The following is a 26,296-nucleotide window of genomic DNA, read 5'->3' on the forward strand; positions in this document are numbered from 1 at the left end:
ATGTAGGTTTGCCTTTCCTTAATCTATTTTCTAAAATAAGTCATAGGGTCAGTATTGCCTCACGTGTTCCAACAATTCTGCGGAATCCAAACTGATCTTCGCCGAGGTCGGCTTCTACCAGTTTTTCCATTCGTCTGTAAAGAATTCGCGTTAGTATTTTGCAGCTGTGACTTATTAAACTGGTAGTTCAGTAATTTTCACATCTGTCAACACCTGCTTTCTTTGGGATTGGAATTATTATATTCTTCTTGAAGTCTGAGGGTATTTCGCCTGTCTCATACATCTTGCTCACCAGATGGTAGAGTTTTGTCAGGACTGGCTCTCCCAAGGCTGTCAGTAGTTCCAATGGAATTTTGTCTACTCCCGGGGCCTTGTTTCGACTCAGGTCTTTCAGTGCTCTGTCAAACTCTTCACGCAGTATCGTATCTCGTATTTCATCTTCATCTACATCCTCTTCCATTTCCATAATATTGTCCTCAAGTACATCGCCCTTGTATAGATCCTCTATATACTCCTTCTACCTTTCTGCTTTCCCTTCTTTGCTGAGAACTGGGTTTCCATCTGAGCTCTTTATATTCATACAAGTGGCTCTTTTCTCCAAAGGTCATTTTAATTTTCCTGTAGGCAGAATCTGTCTTACCCCTAGTGAGATAAGCCTCTACATCCTTACATTTGTCCTCTAGCCATCCCTGCTTAGCCATTTTGCACTTCCTGTTGATCTCATTTTTGAGACGTTTGTATTCCCTTTTGCATGCTTCATTTACTGCATTTTTATATTTTCTCCTTTCATCAATTAAATTCTTTATTTCTTCTGTTACCCAAGGATTTCTACTAGCCCTCGTCTTTTTACCTACTTGATCCTCTGCTGCCTTCACTACTTCATCCCTCAGAGCTACCCATTCTTCTTCTACTGTATTTCTTTCCCCCATTCCTGTCAATTTTTCCCTTATGCTCTTCCTGAAACTCTGTACAACCTCTGGTTTAGTCAGTTTATCCATCTCCTTAAATTCCCACCTTTTTGCAGTTTCTTCAGGTTTAATCTACAGTTCATAACCAATAGATTGTAGGTCAGAGTCCACATCTGCCCCTGGAAATGTCTTACAATTTAAAACCTGGTTCCTAAATCTCTGTCTTACCATTATATAATCTATCTGATACCTTCTAGTATCTCCAGGATTCTTCCATGTATTCAACCTTCTTTTATGATTCTTGAACCAAGTATTAGCTATGATTAAGTTATGCTCTGTGCAAAATTCTACCAGACGGCTTCCTCTTTCATTTCTCTCCCCCAATCCATATTCACCCACTATGTTTCCTTCTCTCCCTTTTCCTACTCTCGAATTCCAGTCACCCATGACTATTAAATTCACTACCTGAATAATTTCTTTTATCTCATCATACATTTCATCAATTTCTTCATCATCGGCAGAGCTAGTTGGCATATTAACTTGTACTACTGTAGTAGGCATGGACTTCGTGTCTATCTTGGCCACAGTAATGCGTTCACTATGCTGTTGATAGTAGCTTACCTGCACTTCTATTTTTTTATTCATTATTAAACCTACTCCTGCATTACCTCTATTTGATTTTGTATTTATAACCCTGTATTCACCTGACCAAAAGTCTTGTTCCCCCTGCCACCGAACTTCACTAATTCCCACTATATCTAACTTTAACCTATCCATTTCCCTTTTTAAATTTTCTAACCTACCTGCCCGTTTAAGGGATCTGACGTCCCACGCTCCGATCCGTAGAACGCCAGTTTTCTTTCTCCTGATAACGACGTCCTCTTCAGTAGTTCCGCCCAGAGATCAGAATGGGGGACTATTTTACCTCCGGAATATTTTACCCAAGAGGACGCCATCATCATTTAACCATACAGTAAAGCTGCATGCCCTCGGGAAAATTACAGCTGTAGTTTCCCCTTGCTTTCAGCCATTCGCAGTACCAGCACAGCAAGGCAATTTTGGTTAGTGTTGCAAGGCCAGATCAGTCAATCATCCAGACTGTTGCCCCTGCAACTACTGAAAACGCTGCTGCCCCTCTTCAGGAATCACATGTTTGTCTGACCTCTCAACGGATACCCCTCCAACGACAAGGTCTCTTTCTCTTAAAATTTGGATTTTGAAATTTTTGAACTTCTGTCTTGTACATCATTTGACTCATTTAGAATTTGTCAAACTTTGAGACGACTTTGTGACGGACCGGAATTCAAACCCAGCTGTTCTGCTTATTAGGCAGATGCACCAGCCACAAACCAATAAGGCACATATTTTCAACCTTCCATTGATGTAAATCAATGCCCACTAGCATCAAATGTCTTTAATTTCCTGGTGTCTTGATTCATAGCAGCTGCAGTATCAAAATAGTATCTGTTCACTTGCATGTACTGAAAGAACAGACACTACATACGTAATTAATTATAGTGGTGACAACCAATGATCCCTCCATTACAGATGCACACCAAGCACAAATTCTTACGTGAATGCTGCCAATAATGAGGTTAATGAGGAGGGGCATGACATCAGGAGTGTGGGTCAGTTGAGAATTTGGGTCTGATGGGAGACATGTTCAGGTGGTCCCTGTGTCCAGATGACGCAGTAGTCTGTAGTGTGTAGTCTCTAGTCATAGTAGTCTGCAATGTGAGCAGGAGATCTGGGTTCGAATCCCAGTCAGCACAAATTTTCAAATTTCTCCATTGATATAAATCAATGTTCACAGGCAGCCAATGTCTTTATTTCTTTTGTGTCTAGAAAATTAGAGAATTTAGATGTCACATGGTAAAGCTCCATATGTCATATGTGAACGGAACAGCGAAGAGGGTGGTAGCGGAAGTACCCTCTGCGAAACACCTTAATGTGGCTTGTGAAGTGTAGATCCATATACAGATGTAGACTTAGATTTAGCAATACAAAGGTGTACTATTTTACAGCATTAGGTTTAATAGTAAAATAGCCTGCAATATTAATTTCAAGAGGTCCTGTGAAGATACTCTTCGGTGGAATAAAAAAAAAAAAAAAACATGTTGCTCAACAGGAAGTTCTTCAGTTCAGTCTTAAACCCCATCATATTATCTACATGACATTTTATGTGGTCTAGCAGGTTGTGGAATATATATGCACCCAGGTATGTGATTCCTTTTTGTGATAGTGCCAATCCTTCAATATATTTGTAGAGATTGGTACTGTTGTTATATTTGTTCTTTACCTTGCATTTTAAGAATAGAGCAATATTAGTAGTGACAAAGGACATTAGTGAATATACAATCATCTTGCTATTGGGAGCTCTTGTTAACATTTCTGAATTAAAACTGTCTTTTTAAACTCTGCCTTCTGCAAGACACAAGGTATTTCCTGTTTCCATTCTTTACTCACACATGCCATCTTCTGTTGGTGTAGATTTATTTATATAAAAATATAAAAAATATAATACAAAGTTTTTTTTAGGCCTAAAACTATAACATTTGCATTTTTATATGTTGTGTGCTATCAAAGGTCAATAATCATTGGAAGGATTCTTATTCAGAGATTGCTCATTCTCTTCAGTCAACTTTAACCATTCTCAAGTAGTTAGCAGAGAGACAAGATAAGGTAATCATTTTCTCTGTCATTTTGATGATCAGAGCCCCATTCAATTCTATGATAAGTATCCACTGTCACTCACAGGAGGATTACAGATGTAGATGTTGAAGTAGCTGCAAAATGGAGAAATGTGTGGCATATTGAAAGCTTTTTATTTATTCTCAGACTATGTTGTAAGAGGAATGAGTTTACAAGAGACTGTGCTGTCCCCACAGGTACAACAGCAGCAGACCACAGCAGGGAACCTGGCCTCTGCCCCCACAGCAGGTAGCCAGGCCTCCACCCCCACAGCAGGGAGCATGGCCTCCACCCCCACAGCAGGGAGCCAGGCCTCCACCCCCACAACAGGGATCCAGGCCTCCGCCCCCACAGCAGGGAGCCAGGCCTCCGCCCCCACAGCAGGGAGCCAGGCCTCCGCCCCCTCAGCAGGGAGCCAGGCCTCCACCCCCACAGCAGGGATCCAGGCCTCTGCCCCCACAGGTGGGGGCCAGGCCTCGACCCGGAGACGGTCTGCCTCAGCAGCCGCCGCTGCAACACGGCTTCCACGAGGTGCACCTGGTGCCCGGCATCAAAGACACACCAACAGGTAAGCTACGGGCCACCGTGGGAGCATTAACTAGTATGTGCCTGAAGGGTTCTAGGTATGATCGTGGGTACACTCCTTGCTCCCATCCTGCTATTTCAGTATTTGGATTCCCCTTACTAGGCAAAGACTGTTAGCAGTGAAGTAACTTCTCTTCAGTGTTTGTCTATGCATGAGAGGAAAATAAAATTACTGAAATAAAAATCAATTTTAATACATCAAGTTTTTAAACCAGACTAAAAAGTATAAAATAATTTCTCCTTGACCCATACAGATTCCTAAACCCATACAGATAATCCAGAAACTTTGTGAGTATGAATTTATATAGCTATGAACATGCTTGGGAAAAATTATATATAAAAACAAAGATGAGGTGACTTACCGAACAAAAGTGCTGGCAGGTCGATAGACACACAAACAAACACAAACATACACACAAAATTCAAGCTTTCGCAACAAACTGTTGCCTCATCAGGAAAGAGGGAAGGAGAGGGGAAGACGAAAGGAAGTGGGTTTTAAGGGAGAGGGTAAGGAGTCATTCCAATCCCGGGAGCGGAAAGACTTACCTTAGGGGGAAAAAAGGACAGGTATACACACGCACATATCCATCCACACATACAGACACAAGCAGAATATGTCTGCTTGTGTCTGTATGTGTGGATGGATATGTGCGTGTGTGCGAGTGTATACCTGTCCTTTTTTCCCCCTAAGGTAAGTCTTTCCGCTCCCGGGATTGGAATGACTCCTTACCCTCTCCCTTAAAACCCACTTCCTTTCGTCTTCCCCTCTCCTTCCCTCTTTCCTGATGAGGCAACAGTTTGTTGCGAAAGCTTGAATTTTGTGTGTATGTTTGTGTTTGTTTGTTTGTGTGTCTATCGACCTGCCAGCGCTTTTGTTCGGTAAGTCACCTCATCTTTGTTTTTATATATAATTTTTCCCACGTGGAATGTTTCCTTCCATTATATGAACATGCTTGTTAAGATTCACAATGAAAAACACAGGCTGCATGCAATAGATAATAGTAAGGAGGTGAACTATTCATGCATCCATTATATATTACATGTACCCCACATTTTTAGCTTTAAATCTTACAAGTGTTTTCATGTTGTTGTTGTTGTTGTTGTTGTGGTCTTCAGTCCTGAGACTCATTTGATGCAGCTCTCCATGCTACCCTATCCTGTACAAGCTTCTTGATCTCCCAGTACTTACTGCAACCTACATCCTTCTGAATCTGCTTAGTGTATTCATCTCTTGGTCTCCCTCTACGATTTTTAACCTCCATGCTGCTCTCCAATGCTAAATTTGTGATCCCCTGATGCCTCAGAACATGTCCTACTAACCGGTCCCTTCTTTTTGTCAAGTTGTGCCACAAACTCCTCCCCAATTCTATTCAGTACTTCATCATTACTTATGTGATCTACCCATCTAATTTTCAGCATTCTTCTGTAGCACCACATTTCAAAAGCTTCTTGTCCAAACTATTTATCATCCATGTTTCACTTCCATACATGGCTACACTCCATACAAATTTTCATAGTTATTAAAAATTCACACTCACAATTTTCAGGACTGTCTGTGTAGGACTAAGAGAAATTATATCATACTTTTTCATCTGATTTAGAAATGTGGTATATTAAAAGTTGATTTTTATTTAAATAATTGGCTTTTGCTATTCAGTCTCATCTGTGTGGAATATTTCAACCAATTTCAAACATTTTGATGGGGTTTCAACAGAGACGTACAGTAAATTTTATGTTTATTTCAGTATACCTTCACCTTATTCAACCAATATTTCGATTCCTTCTATGAATATATGAAAAAAGACTGTAAAAGTAAAAATTATTGAGGTTCGAGCTCATGTGGAGGCTTACCAGCAATTGTACTCCCCACAAAACAGTGGTAGACAAAATACTCTTCTCTACACACCAGACGAGAAAGTGAGCTAATGTTGAATTGTTATCCACTTCTAAGGAATGCTAAAAGTATCAAGTACCTAGCTCATCTGCAAATGACAGCAGTAAACAAAGTACCCTCCAACATACACTAGAGAAGAAAGTCAAGTCTCTGTTCCATCAGAAAGTTAGTTTAAAATCAATTGCAAACTTGTACTGAACAGACAGACAAACAAGAAAGTGACCTTATAAGACAGTGGTCAAAAGTAAAATTTAAAATGCTAAGAACAGTGAGGATATGCATAATTTGATGTTAGTGATGGGCATTTTTCATCTCTGTGATGGTAATAATGGAGGAGCAAGTTATATGTATTAAAAAAAAAAGAAAAATCTGATGTATATGGAGGAAGGAATCAATAGTTGGAAGACATTAGAGTTCAGAGAGGCAGGAAGAGGGAGGGTTCAAGCCTTAATCTGGGTTGGTCTTGGTGAGGTAGGTTACAATTAATCAATTAATAGGATAGGTATATCAACAATATAGGAAAAGATAGATTGCCACATAAGGCCTTCATCAGTAAACGCACACACAAATGAATGTGAAGTGTTTGTAGGTGAAAGGAAGGTAGTTCATGCTGGTACAGCTGTCACCAGAGCCCTGAAAGATGGGCTACACAAATGGATATTGTGATGCAAATTTAGGAGAGCATTAGGACAGATGTTTCAAGTGTTTGAGGATGTTAGAAAACTTTAATAGCTGATAGAGGAAATGAATAAGGGAGGATAAACAGATGTAGAAATCAACACAAGAATTTCAATGGATGTTAAAACTTGAGAGAACTACATGCTCTTACAACATTTTGAGTGGCGAAGGTGAGGGGAAGGGGAATGGGGCAATTTGGGGGGGGGCGGATATTGTATGTATGGACGATCATCAAGGGGTGTGATCAACATGTTCAGGAGGTTATAAGTTTTAATATGTTGTGGACAGTAGATGGAGTCTCCAACTTACTTTTTGACCAAGTGTTAGTCTGAGATATTTCATGTTTTAGTTAGATGGTTTGGATGTTTGTGAATTGTGATGTAAATGTTTCTGCAACAGACTGCTTAGGTGGGTTTTCCGTATAATTGTTTCCAGGATTTTGTCAGGTTAGTGAAGAGGTACCATCAGTTACAAGGACAGATGTTTTTTCTTGTATTTGTTGCCTGGGATTTTGTCATGTTGATGAGAGACTCCATTACGTAGTGGTGAAATTGTTTATGTGGAGCTGAAGGGATCATTTGGATGAGTGGATAGTGGATGGGGGATGGATAGTACTAAAGGTGGTGCCGTCAACATATTAGAAGAATGAACTGGAATGGAGGCTTCTAAGACTCAGATAAACAAATGGTGATCTCTGCAACATTCTGCAGTTGGGTGTGGTAAGGCTACATCTCTGATGTTGTGTATAGTCTGTCCAGGTGCAAGTGCACACTTGCTGATGGCAACAGCGCTATTCTGAGAGTCTGGAAAGAAATTTTTATATGCACAGGTCATATGAAATATGTTTAACATAACCATTGGCAGCTACTATTACTCTCTGTTACAGGTAAGAAATGTGAGAAAATGTGAAGGGAAAATGTCATGGATCTACAGTATCTGCACACACCTTGCTCATTAGCATTATAACTCGTAATTGTGTACCCCATGTTTTGTGGAAGAATGAGTCAACTAAGAGAAATGAAGAGCTAGAATTAGGGAATGATGGTAGGGCACCACATGTATTGGCAGTGCGTTTGAGAAGTTTCACTGGAGCTGTATGTTACAAGAATCATTTTCATCGGTGCCACTGACAAGTGGAGACACAGTGGAAGCCCCATAAAGTACACTCTACCAAACTCAGAGATAATGTGGATGACTCCAAATAAGAATAACCTGCAGTTGTTTGCAGTTACTTGCAAATATTCTTGACAATGTAGTCAAAGAAGGGCAGTACACTTGCAATGTACTAAGTAAAAACGTATACTGAAAGCCACCATGACATCCATCAGATTTATACCTTTAGTGTATCACATCTAACTACTTTAGAGTTGAACCAGTTGCTACTCACATGATACGAGAATGATTAATGTTGTCAAATGAAGCAATTGATTAGGAAATAATCTTCAGTTCCAGGTTTTGTGAGTGGCCATCCCAACCCACCACTGGACTTCCACGGCCAGCCCCACCAGCAGCGACCATCGCCCGGGACAGACGCTGACAACAACATCATTGTCGGACACGTGCCACACTTCAACGAGCTGCACAGCCCCGTGCCTCCGGAGGACTTGCGGCCACACGTAGTCACTGTGGGTGAGCCTGCAAATGAGGTGGACGAGCCTTCGGGAACCGTGCACCACCGTGAGCACCATCATCACCACACAGCTGGTGAGGTCTCCAGCCCAGACAGTGGCCCGAATGTCGGTGACCGTCCAGACAGACGGCCTCCACACGGTGGAATACATTTCCCCAGTGCTGCTGACCAGTTCGATGTGGGAGAGGATGCTGCACTGGACGAGAAAAGGTGTGTCACACGGGCAGGTTGTTTCCTTTATACCAATGGCTACACTATGTGACACATTAGAAGGTGACTCACTGTTCTATGGATCTGCCCCTTACCCAACACTGCCCGAAACCAATGAGAAATAATCACATTTAGGGACACAGTCACGAGTAATGCCAGACACTGATAGCTGCTCTCCTCTATACTGTGCTGAGGCCATACTTGCGTGGGAATATGGTTTCATTCATTGTGATCAGCAGCAGAATGTTGAAAGACTTTGCATTGTGGCAGGTGCCTCCCCTCTATTTGCCACCTTCCACATTAGGTTCAATTGACAGGCATTGTTCCCTGCAGACAAATGGATATTTAAAGTTGGTTATGCCCAAATGTCCTGTTTAAATGACTGTCAGTATCTGTCACTGGTTTGACCTACAAGAGAACAATTTAATGCCACCATAGACAAATTTGAATATTATTAGGCCCACTGCAGTCTGCACTTTCCTCCAGTATTGGTGAATGAACTAGAATGGATTTTGTTTCCATTAATTGACCTCCTTCCCAGTCTGCTCTCACCCCCTCCCCTGCCCCACTCCCCCTCTCTCTCCGCGAGTATTTGGGATGATATGGATGACAAAATTACTCATTGGTCATAAGCTGTGTATGAGGTGTGTTCCTATCTTATTTATTCCAAGATTTTTACTTCTCAGTTTTTGTTCCATCTGCTTGTCAGCCATAAGTTCTGTGCTACAAAGCAACCCAGAAATTTCTGGAAATGGCTGCACTATTAGCAACCTTACATATCTTACATTAGAATCATACAAATCTCTTTCCACCAACAAATATTTAAAACTTGTTGCCTGTTTCATTCATTGTTCATTTGTTATTATAGAATACTTTAGTGGTGTTACAAAAAGAATGTTTGTTAATTTTTGTAATAGTATTAATATTCATAAATTCTGTTTCTGATAAAAAGTGTGTATCAACACGGCGAGAGAAATGTCATTTATCTGTTTCTAATAGCGATCCAGACAGCACTGGAGCAGCGTCTGGCACTGATGGGAGCCCAGATCCACCAGCAGATGGCTCAGATGGAGACGAGGGTGAACCGGACGGCAATCTGCACGGTGGAACCCAGACTGAACGGCCGCTGGTGATAGTGTCGCCAGATAACGAACCCGGTTACCATCACGATAGCCACACTGGCACCGCGACACTGGAATCGGACCACCAAGATGAGAAACCGTCTCGAAATGAGATACCTGTACTGGGAGTCGGAGAAGAGAGGCCTTCACATCCACACGTAGGAAGCTCTGGCTGGCAGATCGTCGGTTCCCAGGAAGATAACCCCAATGCTCACCACGGCATTGGCAGTGACGGTCCAGATGGTGAGGTTGTGGTGCCCGGTGTCGGTCCACCGTACCAGGCAGCCGGATATCGCCCTCCGGGTTGGCACACCGGAGGATCGGGCCACCTGGTAGTATCTGCCGGTGACGAGAGCGGTCCGGGCCAGGACCACCCGTCCGGAGATGAGTCGGACATCCACTACGGGCGGCCTCACATCTCCGCCGGTGGGACACTGGAGGGTGCGAGGCCACACTGGCCCGGTGACGCCCTGAGGCCACCGGCCGAGACTCCCGTCGTCGGCAACCGGCAGCCGCCGGGCTTCGAGGGCACCGGAGAGGGAGACTTTGGGCAGGAGGTGCCTCCGTTCAAGGCCATGGGTGAGGACGTGTCTGCCGTGGTGGACTCGGTTCTGAGACCGCCGTCGCTGAACCTGCCGCCGGCGACCGCAGTCCGCCCCACGCAGCCGCCACCTCCTCCGCCCCCGCCACCCCCGAGGGTGACGGTGCTCACAGACCACCAGCACAACAACAAACCCCACCGGCCACCTGTCATCGTTCTGGGCCGACCGGCCGAGTTCCCGGGCGATGTCGTCACCCGTCGACCGACACAGGTTAGTGTTCGCTTAAATCATCTGTCGTCTAACATCTCTGACAGAATGACCTCTTCTTTGCTGACTGGCACGTCTTCCAAAAACATCAATAATTTGAAATGCAAGTTGTACTTTTCTCTCACGGCGTTCCCAAACTGTATTTCAAACAAGTAAGGTGCGTGCTATATTTCTTCACTTCCAAAAAGCATTTGGCTCCATACCACATCTATGCTTATTATCAAAAGCATAGCCTATGGTATATTGAGTGAAATTTCCGATTGTATTGGAGAGTTTTTGGTAGGGGCATCCAGCATGTTATCTCTAATGGGGAGCCATTGACAGAGATAGGAGCAACTTCAGGTATGTCTCAAGGAAATATGTTGGGACCCTTGCTGTCTATGATGTACATTAATGACCTTGCAGGCAATATTAATAACCACCTCAGATTTTTCACCAGTGATGCACCTCTTTTTAAGTACTTTCTGAAAAGCTGGACAAATATTCAGTATGATCGTGATAAGATTTCAAAGTGGTGCAAATACCGCCTACTTGCTGTAAATGTTCAGAAATGGAAAATTGTGCACTTCACAAAATAAAACAAAAAACATAGTATACTATGACTACAATATCAGTAAGACACAACTGAAATCTTTCAACTCATACAAATACAGGGGTCCAACACTTTGTACGAATACGAACTGGAACAATCACATAGGCTTGGTCGTAGGTAAAGCAAGTGGCAGAGTTTTCTTCACTCTCAGGATACGGGGACAATGCAGTCAGTCTACAAATCAGACTGCTTCCAAACCACTTGTGTGACCCATCTTAGAATATTGCTCAACTGTGTGAGACCCATTCCAAAGAGGACTAACCAGGGGATTTTGAATGAATATAAAGAAGGGCACTAAAAATGCTCACATGTTTGTTTGACTCATGAGAGAGCATTACAGAAATGCTGAAAAACTTGAATTCACCGACTCTTGAAGATAACATGCAAAATAACCAGTATTACGTGAATAATCTTAAGGTACTTTTCAGCCCATATGTGTCACTCCCATGGGGACCTTGAAAACAAGGTTCGACTAATTAAAGCAAGCACTGAGGACTTTAAGTAGTTGTTCTTGTCACATCCCATATGTTAATGGAACAGGAAGAAAACTTAACATGTTGTACCATGCTAAGTACCCTGTCCCAGTGGTTTGCGGTGTAAGGATGTAGCAGGTGGTTTTAATTAAAAGTTCAGATACTTGCGGAGGTCCAGTGGGCAGTAATTATCACATGGTGAAACTTGGTAGAGATGATAATGCATTAATGCAGAACCAATTTACACAGGAAAAAAATTAGATCCAATTTTGGTCACCAGGTGCAAATTTGGTGCTGTACAGCATCTCACAGATGTCTCTGGTGCTCATATTGAACAGTCTGTGTGAGTGGCTGTTTATAATAAAATCAAATTATGCCTTTCTCACTTGTTTGTCCTTTTCTGCCCATGTTCCATTCCTAATCAGTTGTAAATGGAAACATTTATATACATCTCTCTTGCATTCACAGTGCCAGATTTGCACTTGATGTACAAAATTGGAATTGGATTTCCAGCATATATCAGTTCTGCATTAACACATTAGAATATCTGCCAAGTTTCACTACCATATGATAATTACAGATTACACTGGACCTCTGTGAGTAGCTGCTCTATGATTATGGCCACCCAGTAGATGCAGTTGTGACAGCATCAAATTGACAAAAGATGTGTGTTTTTTGTACTGTTGGCACCAGGGCCACCATTGTATCCAACCCTTATGCTTCATGGAAGAAAATAAATACTTTTTGTTCCCCTCTTCACTCGTATTCCTTTATCTGCATAAAACTATATTTGTGGTTTACCAGTTTTGTATCAGTTTCAAAGCTGCATATCCAGGCAAAAGGATGCAGGGATTATGTAAGCCAATGTTGATGATGAATGGCATGCATCTGCATGTTCAACAGAGTCATTGATTCCATTTTGTGCATAATATTTGGATGAGTGATGCAGCCATCTTCTTCACATGCTGCGAGTTGTGCTGTTAGGCGTAACCACTGCCTGAACAACAACCAGAGGGAACTGTTGTCAGTCATACACTGCTGTACCCTTTGATGCCTAAACTACATCTACATACATACTTTCCAAGCGATCTTACATTGTGTAATGCAGAGTATCCTGTATCACAATTAGTCATTTCCTTTCCTGTTCCACTCACAGACAGAGCAAGACAAAAATGACTGTCTGTATGCCTCTGAATGATCCCTGATTTCTCATATCTTGGCTTCATGCTCCTTATCTGAACTGTACATTGGCAGCAGTCCTTCCCACCAAGAAGTCCTCAATCCAGGTACATGTTTTGCATGTATCATTTGTATGATTAATCGCAGTGATGTGGATTGAGTCACTTTATATTCATATTGCACATTCATACATAAATATAACGACATGCTGATCATTTGCAAGGATTTGTTTAAAATACAGATGTGAATTAGTAATTCCTGTCTGCCACTTTGACATATTACATATATAGAAATTACTCTACAGAATATAAGGAGTTTTTGAGAAATCGATTTCAGTTTGTTTTCAAGTTTGCTGCCTATCAGTCATTTTATATCATTGGGTAAGTAATCAAATAGTTTGGTGACAGCATTGTGCATCTCTTTTCCTGTTGATGATGACCTTAATGTGGAATAATGAGGAGGAGGAGGAGATTAGTGTTTAACGTCCCGTCGACAACGAGGTCATTAGAGACGGAGCGCAAGCTCGGGTTAGGGAAGGATTGGGAAGGAAATCGGCCGTGCCCTTTCAAAGGAACCATCCCGGCATTTGCCTGAAGCGATTTAGGGAAATCACGGAAAACCTAAATCAGGATGGCCGGAGACGGGATTGAACCGTCGTCCTCCCGAATGTGAGTCCAGTGTGCTAACCACTGCGCCACCTCGCTCGGTGTGGAATAATGAATGTCAATTTTTGTTTAGATATAATAATTGTGTACATCATTGGTCCTTCTGAAAACTGTAGTGGGTCATTTACAATAAACTACCTGGGGGAATAAGTACACTGTGAAGCAATAGTCAAAATTCCTAAATCCTTAAACAGATGTAGTGGTTGTGCACCCCGTATTATCCCTACAGCACATTTTTGAAAAATGTAGCCTTTCTTAGCAGGAGCAAGTTTCACCTGCAGGGGGACTGTTAGAACTAAGTTTTCAAAACTTTAGAAAACTTTATTTCCTAAAAGTTAGTTACCCCAGTACATTATTCCATATTATATTTCTGAAAGTAAAGTCGCATATTATGTTAACTTACAGATTTACCTCTGCCCACAGTTTGTAGTGATGCAAAGTGCAATGTGGCCAAATAGAGTTGTTATAGGAGTTCAAAAACGATTTTTTTAAAATTCTCATTAACAGGGAATCCTAAGAATTTTGAAGTTTTCACCTTCATGTGTACCATCACCATGTGACCCTCATCACCGGTGTAGTACCTCTAGATGTGCAGAACTGAACATGTTGTGTCTTTTTGAAATTGAGAGTGCATCTGTTTGCAGACAACCACTCAATAATACTTCTGAGAACATTTTTTACCATTGATTATGTTACTGTATGTATATTTGGATTGATTACAATACTACAGTTAGCTAAAAATTTAAAAAAAGAACTTCTTCTGTTTGTGGCATATTGGGCCAAAGATCATTTACGTATATGAGAATCAATAATGGACCTAAAGTTTAGCCTTGTTGAGCCCTATAAAAGATTTCTACCTAATCAAGACAATCTCTCCATGGTTACTTATTAAATACAACTTTCAGCATTTTTTTTTTTTACTTATAACATTGTCTATGGGTTACTTCCACAAAAGTTGTCTTTAGCTAGGAGACTATTGCGATTCATACATTCAAATCCCAAAAATGGGTGGATCCATCTGGATACAGCATATCTCAAGAAACTTGTGGGTTCTCTTTCTAACTGGCTAACTGATTTGAGACCTTTACACTGTATTAGCAAAATGTATCTTGGGGTAACACTTCTTTTGTTGCACATGCTCATAATGAATCATTGGCCGGTGATCAGTCATCGAGAGTTGTACTGTCATTTTGCAACGAATGCTTGTGTCTCCAGAGGCCGGGAGCAACAGAGGAGGGCAGACCCAGACCCAGTCTGCTGGGAGATGGGCAGCTGCCGGTGGACATGATGGAGGTGGACAAGCCACCCCCACCACCTCACCCAGCCGGCTCGGACCTGGAGGCAGCAGCGAGCACCGCACGGCCCTTCAAGCTGAGACCGGCAGACGACTCGGTGGTGGGGCTGGCTCCGCCCCCACCCAGGGTGACCGTGGTGGGTGCTGGGGGCAGACCGCCCCCACAAGAAGGGGATTCCACACACCGACCAGTCCTCATCGGAGGTGGCAGGTGAGTGCCTCTGCTCCTACAACGTTGATCAGATACAACTTTATCGTGAAACCCATCCATACATTAGGAATAGACTGAATAGGGAACTCTTTAATGCAACACTGTCCTGTAACTGCAGAAGTACAGGGTGCCCATTAAACATCTTTACAACTACATATGCTTGACATCACTGAAGTATGGGGCCAATCTAAAACAATATGAAATATAGAAGTAAAACTTCAACAGCCAAGATCGCTAAATATAATTTTATTTTCCATGGCCGGTTTTGGCTAATCTAAGGTGCTATCAGAAGATCTTATGCAAATACGTCTAAATATGTATAATATATCATGTCAAGTTTATGACATGTCATTCCAGGAATGTGAAGAAAGTGATACATCAATTTGTCAACAATAAAGAAAGATTACATAAAATAACTTGCATGTTGCATTTACTGCACAACCTCATACTCACACAACAGATGAAAGGAGACAGAAAACTCACCTTTCATCTGCTGTGTGCATATGAGCTTGTGCTGTCAGAACAATATGCATGATATTTTATGTAAATCTTGATTTATTACTGACATGCCGAGGTATCACCTTCTTAGTGTTCCTGGAATGACATGCCATAACTTGATGTGGTATATTGTACATATAATAGAGATGTATTGAGATGTATTTGCATAAGATCTGATTATGGCAACTTAGATTTGTCAAAACCAGTTATCAGAAATAAAATTATAATTAATGATCTTGGCTGTTGAAGTTTTTAAGTCTACAACCTTCCATCTTAATACTTTTAAAACTATACTGTATAACAACAAATGATTTTCAGTGTGTGATAAGATAACTCATAAACTTTTGTTGCCTCTTTGGAAGAGTGGATTGGGAGAAGATGCCTTACATTTTACTGTTATCAAAATTTTGGTTACAATTGTCATATTTTTGTGTTTCCAGCAGAAGGATGTTATTCAGGGAGGTATTTAGGAATGAAATTTCTGCACACAAAAATAACACTTCAGTTAGTGTGTTTACAAATATTTTTTTCTTTCTTACCATACTCTTGCCATTCTAGCCTATCATTGGGCTAAAACAACAGGTATAATTTTATCATTTTTACCCATAGAATATAGTACATGTAAACTTTACTTGAAAGATAAATTTTGTAAAAGGCCTTAAACTAAATCATTATCATATTGTGTTTCTATGTCTCTAGTTACCACAACCATTGCACGCATTTTCTTCTTGTGCACAGTCTTGCAAACACACATCTTATCCAAGTTCTGGAAGAGAACTTGAACCCACGACAGATGTCACTACACTTGCTCACATGTTTCTGTCCATCTGCCCTGCAGGTGCTGTAGAGTCTGCGTTGTGGAAGGCCCTGGCTCTTATACATAAGAAATGGTGGTCAACACAGCACCTGTAATTGAGAAACTTTCTTTCAGTATAGTTGGCGACTTATTACATATAAAATGTGCCATCATCCCCAAGTAGCAGGGTGGTACACATAATGGAGTCACATGACCAAATATTGTCAACAACACAGGTTGTTGATAGCAATGCAAATGTCGACACCCAACCTACAATCAACATATCAATGTGTGTCCACTTCTAGTGGCACAAATAATGTCTAGTCTATATTCAGTCTTTCTTCATGTTTGCTCCAGGAACTCCACAGCAACATGTTTAAATATGTTACAAATGCATGTCTTCTAGTCCTTTAGGTCTTTAACTTTGATTCAATATACCTGGTTCTTTACCAAACTTCATAGTAGTAGTTCAGTGGTGTGAGGTCAGCTGACTGTAGTGACCACTAAATCATTTCTATGTATCTGAAAAATTGTGTAGCAACCCCATTATTATAATAAGAGAAGGTAGATTTTATTAGAAAAAATGTAATATTAGGGAACTGTCCACTAATTTGTAATCGCCCTTCAGTGAAAGTGCATTAGCCATCTCATTTTTTTATTGGCAAGAAAACAGTTAGCTGTAGTGTCGAGAATTGTTCTAAAATTATTTATAATAAATATTATATAGCTTTAATTAATACCTGTTTTGATAGATCAATATTTTCCTGTTTAATTCCCTTATCACTACCATAACACTACTTTGTAATAATTTGTGCGCACACTATGCCACCTACTTACTAATCAAGGTATTCACCTTCCCTTTAAGTGTATCTGTTGTTTGCACAAGTGTGTCTACTGGCAGAAATAGTCATTATGATCAATTGCTACAATTTTTTATGTATTATTTACAAAACCAGGATACGGGTACCTAATATTCAGAAATGAGAAAGGTGCAGCACAATTATTTAAAATGTATAGCTAAGCTGTACTTTAACTACATGGTACTTGAAGGCTCTCTACTGGCTTTGTTTTTTTCATTGTTACAGGAAGCCACCCCTACAGACACTGCCACCCCCACCGTCCGAGTTCGAGCGTCCGCCACCACCGGCACCGACCACCCCCAGGCGCCCACTCTTCGTGGTGACACCTCCCACCCCTGCCTACAGCCCTGCCCCCACAACCAAACCAAAGCCTACAAGTACCTCGTCCAGCGATGATGCTGACGACAAACTGGAAGGTAGGTTTCCTTGTTCCTTATTGATTATTTCTTTTCTGCCACATAGTGGCAGGCACTCAACAGTCATTTCTCCAGCCTACATTTAAATTTGGCAGACACACTAAAATTACAGAATGTCATAATGTTCTTGGATGGTTATGAGATAGTAGGTGCTCTTACTGAGTTTTCAGCCATTGTCCCCCCCCCCCCCCCCCCCCCCTCACCCATCTGCTGCACAATAAGCTTGCAAATGAGACCTGTCACACCATGTAGTTTTGTTTACTTTTTTTTTTCTCCAACTGTCAGGTGTTAATAAATCGATGCCCCTTTTTTCTTTAAATTTCCCATTCAGATTCATAAAATCTATACTAATATATGAACAATAAACAGTAGGGTAGACTTAGGCTATTAAAACTGACTGCAAGAAAGAAAACGAAACCACATTTTCGCAAAACGGCATTTTCATTGTACCAGTCACTATTAACAGAAAATCTGTACATTGCTGTTTAAAATAAATGTATAGCTTATGTCTGTCCAAATGTTTATCACAATATTGTGTGAAATTTTCTAGTAAATCAGTCAAGAACTTTTAGAGACCTTTTTCATTTAAATTCTGTATGATTTATTACAATTTTGAGTTTCATACACACAAAACAGGTGAAGTTGCAATGACAAGCCGAAATTTGCATCCTGACATAATTCTCAGGGATACCCCAGATTAAGACCTATAACTAGTTCTCATACACATTTATTAATGCAAAGCACAGCCTTGTTCATTAGTATTCATAAAAATCCTAAAATCACAGATTATTTTACTTCATAGCTAAGGAGACTGACTACAAACAAAAAAAACTGTCAAGCCATCAGTATCCCCTGTGTAATCTACAAGATACTCACATAAAGTATCACCAACCACACAAATATGATGTCAGATCTTAATTGAATAAGGGAGAAGCTGGATGTAGAAGTGAACAGAGAAAACCGTCCACTGTGCATGGCTTGACTGGAAATACAGAACAGAACTATGAGTCTGAACTACCACTTTGTCTGGGGTTTACAGATTTTGAAAATGGTTTTATTGCAGCTTAAAAAAAAAGAGATCTTTCAATGCATGTCAGTAAACTGAAGAATGTATATGTTAATGCTAATTGAAGAAATCAAGTAAAGTGTTATCACTTTACCATAATTATCTAACTATCAGTACTTCGAGAGGAAGTTTTCAGACTGTTTAATTTGGAAAATTAAGAAGTATAATTGTGTTTGTGGAACATATGTGAACTATCTTAGCTTTGGGGATGCTACTATGCTGCTTGCTCTAAGGCAGACAAACTCCAACAAAGAATGAGAGAACTGAACAGAAGGCTTGAAAATCAGTTATATTAAGACTAAAATATTGTACAATAAACACATCAAAAATTCTGCAAGTGGGCAGTGAAGTTGTGTAATCTTTTGAGGAGTAGTTGTGTATAGAACAGTTGTAGATGACAGCTAGATGACCAGTTGAAGAAATAAACAGAAGAGTAGAAATTGCATTGGGAGCTTTTGGTAAACAAAACAGGTTTTTCAATTATAAATTTACTACATGTCTGAAGATGAAAGATTACAGTAAGTTTTGAGCTACAGCAGTGAGACATGGACCTTATTCATACACAATATCTAGCAAGCAGTAACTGAAAACAAACAGGTAGATTCCATCTATCCGGATTTTCAAAAGGCATTTCACACTGCACTACACTATCATCTGCTAATCACAATACAATCATATGGGGAGTTTCTATGCAGGTATGTGGTTGGCTCAATGAATATTTAACTTGTTGAGCTCAGTACATTATATTGAATAGCAAATGTACAGAAATAATAATAGCAATAACAATGGGTGTCCCCCTAGAAAGTATAGCTAGGACCGCTAATGAGCTCAGTATATAATGCCGGCCGAAGTGGCCGCGCGGTTCTGGCGCTGCAGTCTGGAACCGCGAGACCGCTACGGTCGCAGGTTCGAATCCTGCCTCAGACATGGAAGTGTGTGATGTCCTTAGGTTAGTTAGGTTTAACTAGTTCTAAGTTCTAGGGGACTAATTACCTCAGCAGTTGAGTCCCATAGTGCTCCGAGCCATTTGAGCTCAGTATAAATAAACGATTTATCTGATAGGATCAGCAGTGCTATAAGACTGTTTACTGATGATGCTGTTGTCTACAAAGAAATACCTCCTTTGGCCAATCGTAAAGAAAATAAAAGAACCGGATAAGTACAAGTAGGACTTGTGCTCTGAGCTTTTCATGCAAACTTACATCTGTATGCAGATAATAACAATAATTTGTGCGTCTCAGTGGCCTGGTGTAAGGCTTTCTATTGGATGTCTCTTCGGCAGCTTGTGTATCCTCAACTTATCCCAGTTATTGAGCTGGGGAAAGGGGACCTACAGTCAAATGTGGAATCCAAACCATGCATTGTTTCTAATGACTCATTACATTGTTGAGATATGAAGGCTAGGTTAAAATGAAGACTGAAAAATCCATGGTACAACAGAGGCCCGACCCCTCAACCTTGCAATTTCCAGACATGCTCTTTAGTGCTAGACCACTAAACATGACATGTATATGTATGATTCATCTATGGGTTTTGATGCGTGAGTAGTAGTGCAAATTGTCACATGAGGGACTGTAACATAAATGCTGAACAACCTGAGTTAGCACAGTGAAATATTGACACCCGAAATCTCACAGAAACCCACTTAGAAAATTCCATGAATCTATATTGTGGACAGAGCACCAAATAATTTTAAATGCCCTAAGTATTGTTCCCCTGAAGATGAAATCAGATTAGTAAGTAGCTCACCACTTGGAGGTAAACCAAAAGTCTCTTCCCTAACTTCACCCATAAATGAAATGTATCTTTATGTAGGATAGAGGGAAAGGTAGTTTTTGACTTGGTATTTAAGGTGATATCTAATCTACAGATGAGCTGTACTTGTTGGCATGTCAGTATGTGGATGACCATGCTGATACATTGGTGACAGAAGTTTTTCTTTCCAGATGAGGATCAGGAGCTGGCAGAGACATCCTCTGGAAATAAACCACCTCCACCTCCACTATCACCGCTCTCACCCTCGGTGACATTGGGAGGTACTCCAGAGGTGGTGGATGTGACGTACAGACCACCCGTCTACACCACACAGCGACCGAGGCCAGTCAGACCTCTGGACACCACCAGGTGAGATCCCCCAACCACTGCACTGCATGTGGAGGTGGAAGTAGTGTCATCACAGAACAGAAACACTGCAATATTGTGAGGAAAAGTTTGTTGATATATGTATGAGATTCTCAAGGATGGAGTAGATAATGGGGAGTTACACATTTATGAGGAAGTTAGAACAGACAAAGGTGTTTTAGGTTTGAAAAGATGAATGATATTTTATAAAGTGGAACATGATACAGAGTGACAGGAATGGTAGTATCAGACACTTAAATTATGGAGAAGTGCATGTTGAGAATTTCAAGGGAATAGTAAACATTGGGACAGGTTAAGGTTTGTGCACCAAGAATTTGAAGGGGATTAATTTTTGGGGGTTTGAGGAGCATGGGCTTTGAGGGAGTGATAAAAGTTGGGAGGAGAGGAGAATTATGCATCACAGAATTGGAGGAAGTTATAAAATTTGAGGGAGGGGGGGGGGGGGAGGGGGGAGGGAGGGAGGAGGTTTGTTCACATCAAAGCTTTGCAGTTGCTGATAAAATTTTGGAGGAGTAAAGATTTGTGCATCAAGGAATAGGAAGGAGTTAGAAATGCAGAAGGAGTGGATGTTTTTGCATCAAGGAATTGGAGGGATTAAAATATTTAGGAGTAGTTCAGGTCTGTGAATAGAGAATTTGGAGGGAGTGCAAGGATTTAGAGATGGTGATAAAATCTGGAAGGGATGGAAGTTTGTGCATCAAGGGATTGGGCAGTGATAAAAATTTGCGGGATGTATGATTTTGCATCAAAGAATTGGAGGGATTAAAAAAATTGGGAGGAGTGCAGGTTTGTGAATTTAGGATTTAGAGGGAGTTAAAAATTTTGGAGGCGTGAATGTCTTTGCATCAAGGAGTTGGAGGTAGTTCTAATATGTGGGAGGAGTAGAGGTTTGTGCAACATTTATAGTGTTGAAGCTGAGTTTTATATTTCTAGTGAAGTGCTACAGTATTTAATCATCTCGATTAGCCAGTAAGTAGATTTGGTAGTCACTTTGACTTTCTTTTAGACAGGATTCCACAGTTTCTGACAGTAGGTTTGTCATAGTTATTCTGGTGTTTTAGTTTAATGAATTGACCTTTTGTAGTTTTTAGGTTAAAGGTCCTAGAAGTGAAGAGTTCTGGTTCTTTATGCTATAATTGTTATCTTTTTCTTACAATGTTAATGGCCTCTACAAGTGTTTAGATAAAGTAATATATCATGCTGTTAACATGGGTGTTGAGACAGCAAGAGACCATACAAAGACCCAGGTGATGTGGCTAGTTCACACGAAAGGAACTGACTTGGCACTTGCCCACAGGAGGCCGCCAGATGGGGTCAATCCGAGTCGTGTGGAGGCGGACATGCTGGAGACGGTGAGCGTGGGCCGGCCAGTGTCACAGCCGCTGCCACCCCTGCCGCCCCCGCCTCCACCTCCTGAGGCGTCGCCACCTCCAGTGGCCCCAACTCCTGTCAGGGAACCTGTCTCCACCAAGGTGAGATCATAGATCCATTCAGCACTGACAAAATGTTTTATACTAGTCCCATTTCTGGTAAGAATTAGAGTGATTCTAAGCAAATTTATAGTGGGGGAATTCAAATCTTGAAATAAAATATCATTGTCAAAGCTACACTGGCAGAAAAAAATAGCAATACCAAAAAATAATTAATGTAGAGTAATGAAATTTTGGGAGTACATTTGATTACGTAACATATTTATGTGATTAACATTTCAAGATCACAGGTTAATTTAAGCACAAGATAAGCTATTGCAAATGTGATATGCTGGTACATTAGTAATTGGTCTAACTGCCAGAATGTTGAATGCGAGCGTGCAAACGTGCACACATTGTGTTGGCACAGGTGCCAGATGTCAGTTTGAGGAATTGAGTTCCATCCTGTTGCTCTTGGTCAGTCAATACAGAGATGATTAATGCTGCTTGAGGAAGATTCTACACTTGTCGTCTGATTATATCCCATATGTGATTGATTGGGAGACATATCTGGAGATCAAGCAGGACAAGGGAATATGACAACACTCTGTAGAGCATATTGGATTACAACAGCGGTATGTGGGCAAGCGATAACCTGTTGGAAAACATTGCCCCCTCCCCTGGCCAGAATACCATTCACACATGGTAGCATACCAAGTTAAATCACGAGACTGACATACCAATTTGCAGGTAAGGGTGCATGGGATAACCAAGACAGGGTTCCTTCTGCTGTCATACAAAACTGCACTCCAGACCAGGCCCTCAACTGTCCTCTTCCCAGGAAACACACTGCCATCACTGTCACCGGGGGTAAAACCAGTTTTATTCAGAAAATACAACACATCTTCACCCTGCCCTCCAAGGAGCTCTCACGTGACAACACTGAAGTCGCCAATGGTGGTGGTTTGAGGTCAGAAGAATGCACACTAAAGGAAGTCTGACTTGGCCTGTCAGTGTCCGATTTGTAACAGCTCTTTGTGTCTCGGTATCAACTGCTCACATTGCTGCTGCAGATACGGTATGATGTGCCAGAGCCATACACCACGTATGGTAATGTCACGTGGCTGTCCAGAGCTGGTCTTCTTGTGACCATACATTCTGCCAGCAAGTATGTAAAATGACTACATTCCTGCCAAGTCTTCTTGCAACATCACAGAAGGAACATCTAGCTTCTTGTAGCTCTATTACACAACCTCATTCAAACTCAGTGAGGTGCTGACAATGATGTCTGCCTCAGCATGTCCAATCTAAAAGGTACATTATATGATCAAAAGTATCTGGACACCTGGCTAAAAATGACTTAAAAGTTCGTGGTGCCTTCCACCAGTAATGCTGGAATTCAATTTGGTGTTGGCCCACCCCTATCCTTGATGATTGCTTCCACTGTCACAGGCATACATTTAGTCAGGTGCTGGAAGGTTTCTTGGGGAAAGGCAGACCATTCTTCATGGAATGCGGCACTGAGGAGAGAGATTGATGTCAGCTATAGGATTCAGGTCAACACTCTGTGCAGGCCAATCCCTTATAGGGACGTTATTGCCGGGTAACCAGTCCACCACAGGTTATATACAAGTGCTCGACCGTGTCCAAAGATGCAATTGCAATCCCTGAATTGCTCTTCAACAGTGGGAAGCAAGAAGGTGCTTAAAACATCAATGTAGGCCTGTGCTGTGATAGTGCCATGCAAAACAACAAAGAGTGCAAGCCCCTCCATGAAAAAAATGACCGCACCATAACGCCACTGCCTCCAAATTTTACTGTTGGCACTACGCACACTAGCAGATGACGTTCACCGGCCATTTGCCATTCCCACACCCTGCCATCATACTGCCGTATTATGTACCGTGATTCATCACTCCACACAATGTTTTTCCACTGTTCAATCGTCCAATGTTTACACTCCTTACACCACGCAAGGTGTCGTTTGTCATTTACCGACACGATGTGTGGCTTATGAGCAGCTGCTCGACCATGAAATCCAAGTTTTCTCACCTCCCGCCTAACTGTCAAGTACTTGCAGTCCTGATGCAGTTTGGGATCCCTGTATGATGGTCTGGACAGGTTTCTGCCTATTACACATTACGACCCTCTTCAGCTGTCGGTGGTCTCTGTCAGTCAACAGACGAGGTTGGTGTGTATGCTTTTGTGCTGTACGTGTCCCTTCACATTTCCAGTTCACTGTAATATCAGGAACAGTAGATCTAGGGATGTTTAGGAGTGTGGAAATGTCATGTACGGACATATGACACAAGTGACACCCAATCACCTGACCAAGCTCAAAGTTCATGAGTTCCACGGAGTGCTCCATTCTGCTCTCCCACAGTGTCTAATGACTACTGAGGTTGCTGATGTGGAGTACCTGGCAGCAGGTGGCAGCACAATGCACCTAATATGAAAGATACTTTTGATCACATAGTGTAACTAATGTTCATGACCATCACAGCACATATTTAAAGCAAACCTGATTTGCATTCTCATGGTGTCACTACCAGTACCAGTTGTATGGGACTGGTGCAAAATCTGAATAGATGTCATCCTTCAGATGTAGAAACAACCCCTCAACTTTCGTTTATCTTGCACAACTCCTTCTTGGTACTGCGAATTTTTTTCCATCACTGCATTTTTGCATGCAATTAACAGGATTGGAAACTTTCAATTTGGTATGTTCAAATAGTAACACAACTTTATGGGGAAATGATTAAGCTATAAAATTTGTTGGAAGTGGCCTCCGTTATGGAGTTCACATAATTGAATACACTGTTGCATGTCCTTAAACACATGTTGTTATGTTTCTACATGAATTCTAGAATAATTCTAGAATAATTCATTCTGTTTCATTCTGCAATTCGAGGATAACATAAGGGTGAGCTTTGTAAGCAGCGTTGATAAGGTACTCCCACAAGCAAAAGTCAGGTGCATATAAATTAGCAGACTTAGGAGGCAACAGTTCCTTGCAACTCACCCATAAAGACACTGATCTAAAAGAAATCCAATAAATTTTGGGTATGTGAAAAATCACGCAAATCTAAGGGCTGTCAATCTGACTAAATACCTAGGAATTACAATTAGAAGCAACTTAAATTCGAAAGGCTGCATAGATAATATTGTGGGGAAGGCGAAACAAAGACTGCGCTTTGTTGGTAGAACACTTAGAAGATGCGACAAACCCACTAAAGAGACAGCCAACATTACGCTTGTCCATCCTCTGCTGAAGTATTGCTGCGCAGTGTGGGATCCTTACCAGGTGGGATTGACGGAGAACATCAAAAAAGTGCAAAGAAGGGCAGCTGATTTAGTATTATCACGCAATAGGGGTGACAGTGTCCTGATGTGACATGCCAGTTGGGTTGGCAGTCACTGAAACAAAGGCGGTTTTCTTTGCGGCAAGATCTATTTACGAAATTTCAATCACCAACTTTCTCTTCCGAATGCGAAAATATTTTGTTGACACCCACCTACATAGGGAGAAATGATCATCATAATAAAATAACAGAAATCAGAGCTCAAATGGAAAGATTTAGGTGTTCCTTTTTCCCACGCACCATTAAAGATTGGAATGGAGGAGAAGCAGTATGAAAATGGCTCGATGGACCCTCTGCCAGGCACTTAAGTGTGAATTGCAGAGTAACCGTGTAGATGTAGATGTAGGAAAGTCACTCTGTTCTTGGTTCCATGGGCCATAGCATTGTCCTCTTGAAACCATACTTTTACCTTATTCAGGTATAGTGTTTACAAACTGTTGCACCTTTTGTGCATAGGACTCAGTGTTCAGTACACTATGAAACAATACGATGAAGATTAGCAAACAAGACATTGCACCAAACACTCACTCACTGTGCCTGCAGAAAGGACTTTCAGAGCTTATGTTAATTTTCTGTAGCTCAACTGTGTGAAATTTGTGTATTTACATATCCACCAATGTGGAATCATGCCTAGTCGAACCAAAGCCAACAACTGTAGCATTCCTGCCCACCTGTTGTTACAATCACACCCAGGAGGATGATGATTCAAATCTGCATCTGGCCAACCAAAATTTGGTTTTCTGTGATTTCCTTAAAATGCTCCAAGCAAACACCAATATGGTTCCTTTGACGGCTCATTTCCTTCCC

General features: G+C 41.3%; 1 protein-coding gene across 1 annotated transcript in view; it reads left to right on the top strand.

Moving 5' to 3' along the window:
• LOC124718721 overlaps positions 1 to 26,296 on the top strand; it is a 181,759-nt gene that overhangs the window by 97,126 nt on the left and 58,337 nt on the right. Inside the window, exons 19-25 of the mRNA XM_047244339.1 lie at positions 3,797 to 4,167; positions 8,203 to 8,596; positions 9,596 to 10,529; positions 14,651 to 14,940; positions 17,320 to 17,510; positions 20,523 to 20,700; positions 22,016 to 22,190. Coding sequence (XP_047100295.1) covers positions 3,797 to 4,167; positions 8,203 to 8,596; positions 9,596 to 10,529; positions 14,651 to 14,940; positions 17,320 to 17,510; positions 20,523 to 20,700; positions 22,016 to 22,190 — 2,533 coding nt within the window. The remainder of the gene's footprint in view (positions 1 to 3,796; positions 4,168 to 8,202; positions 8,597 to 9,595; positions 10,530 to 14,650; positions 14,941 to 17,319; positions 17,511 to 20,522; positions 20,701 to 22,015; positions 22,191 to 26,296) is intronic.

Source organism: Schistocerca piceifrons, chromosome 10 (genome assembly GCF_021461385.2).
Source record: "Schistocerca piceifrons isolate TAMUIC-IGC-003096 chromosome 10, iqSchPice1.1, whole genome shotgun sequence".
NCBI lineage: Eukaryota > Metazoa > Arthropoda > Insecta > Orthoptera > Acrididae > Schistocerca > Schistocerca piceifrons.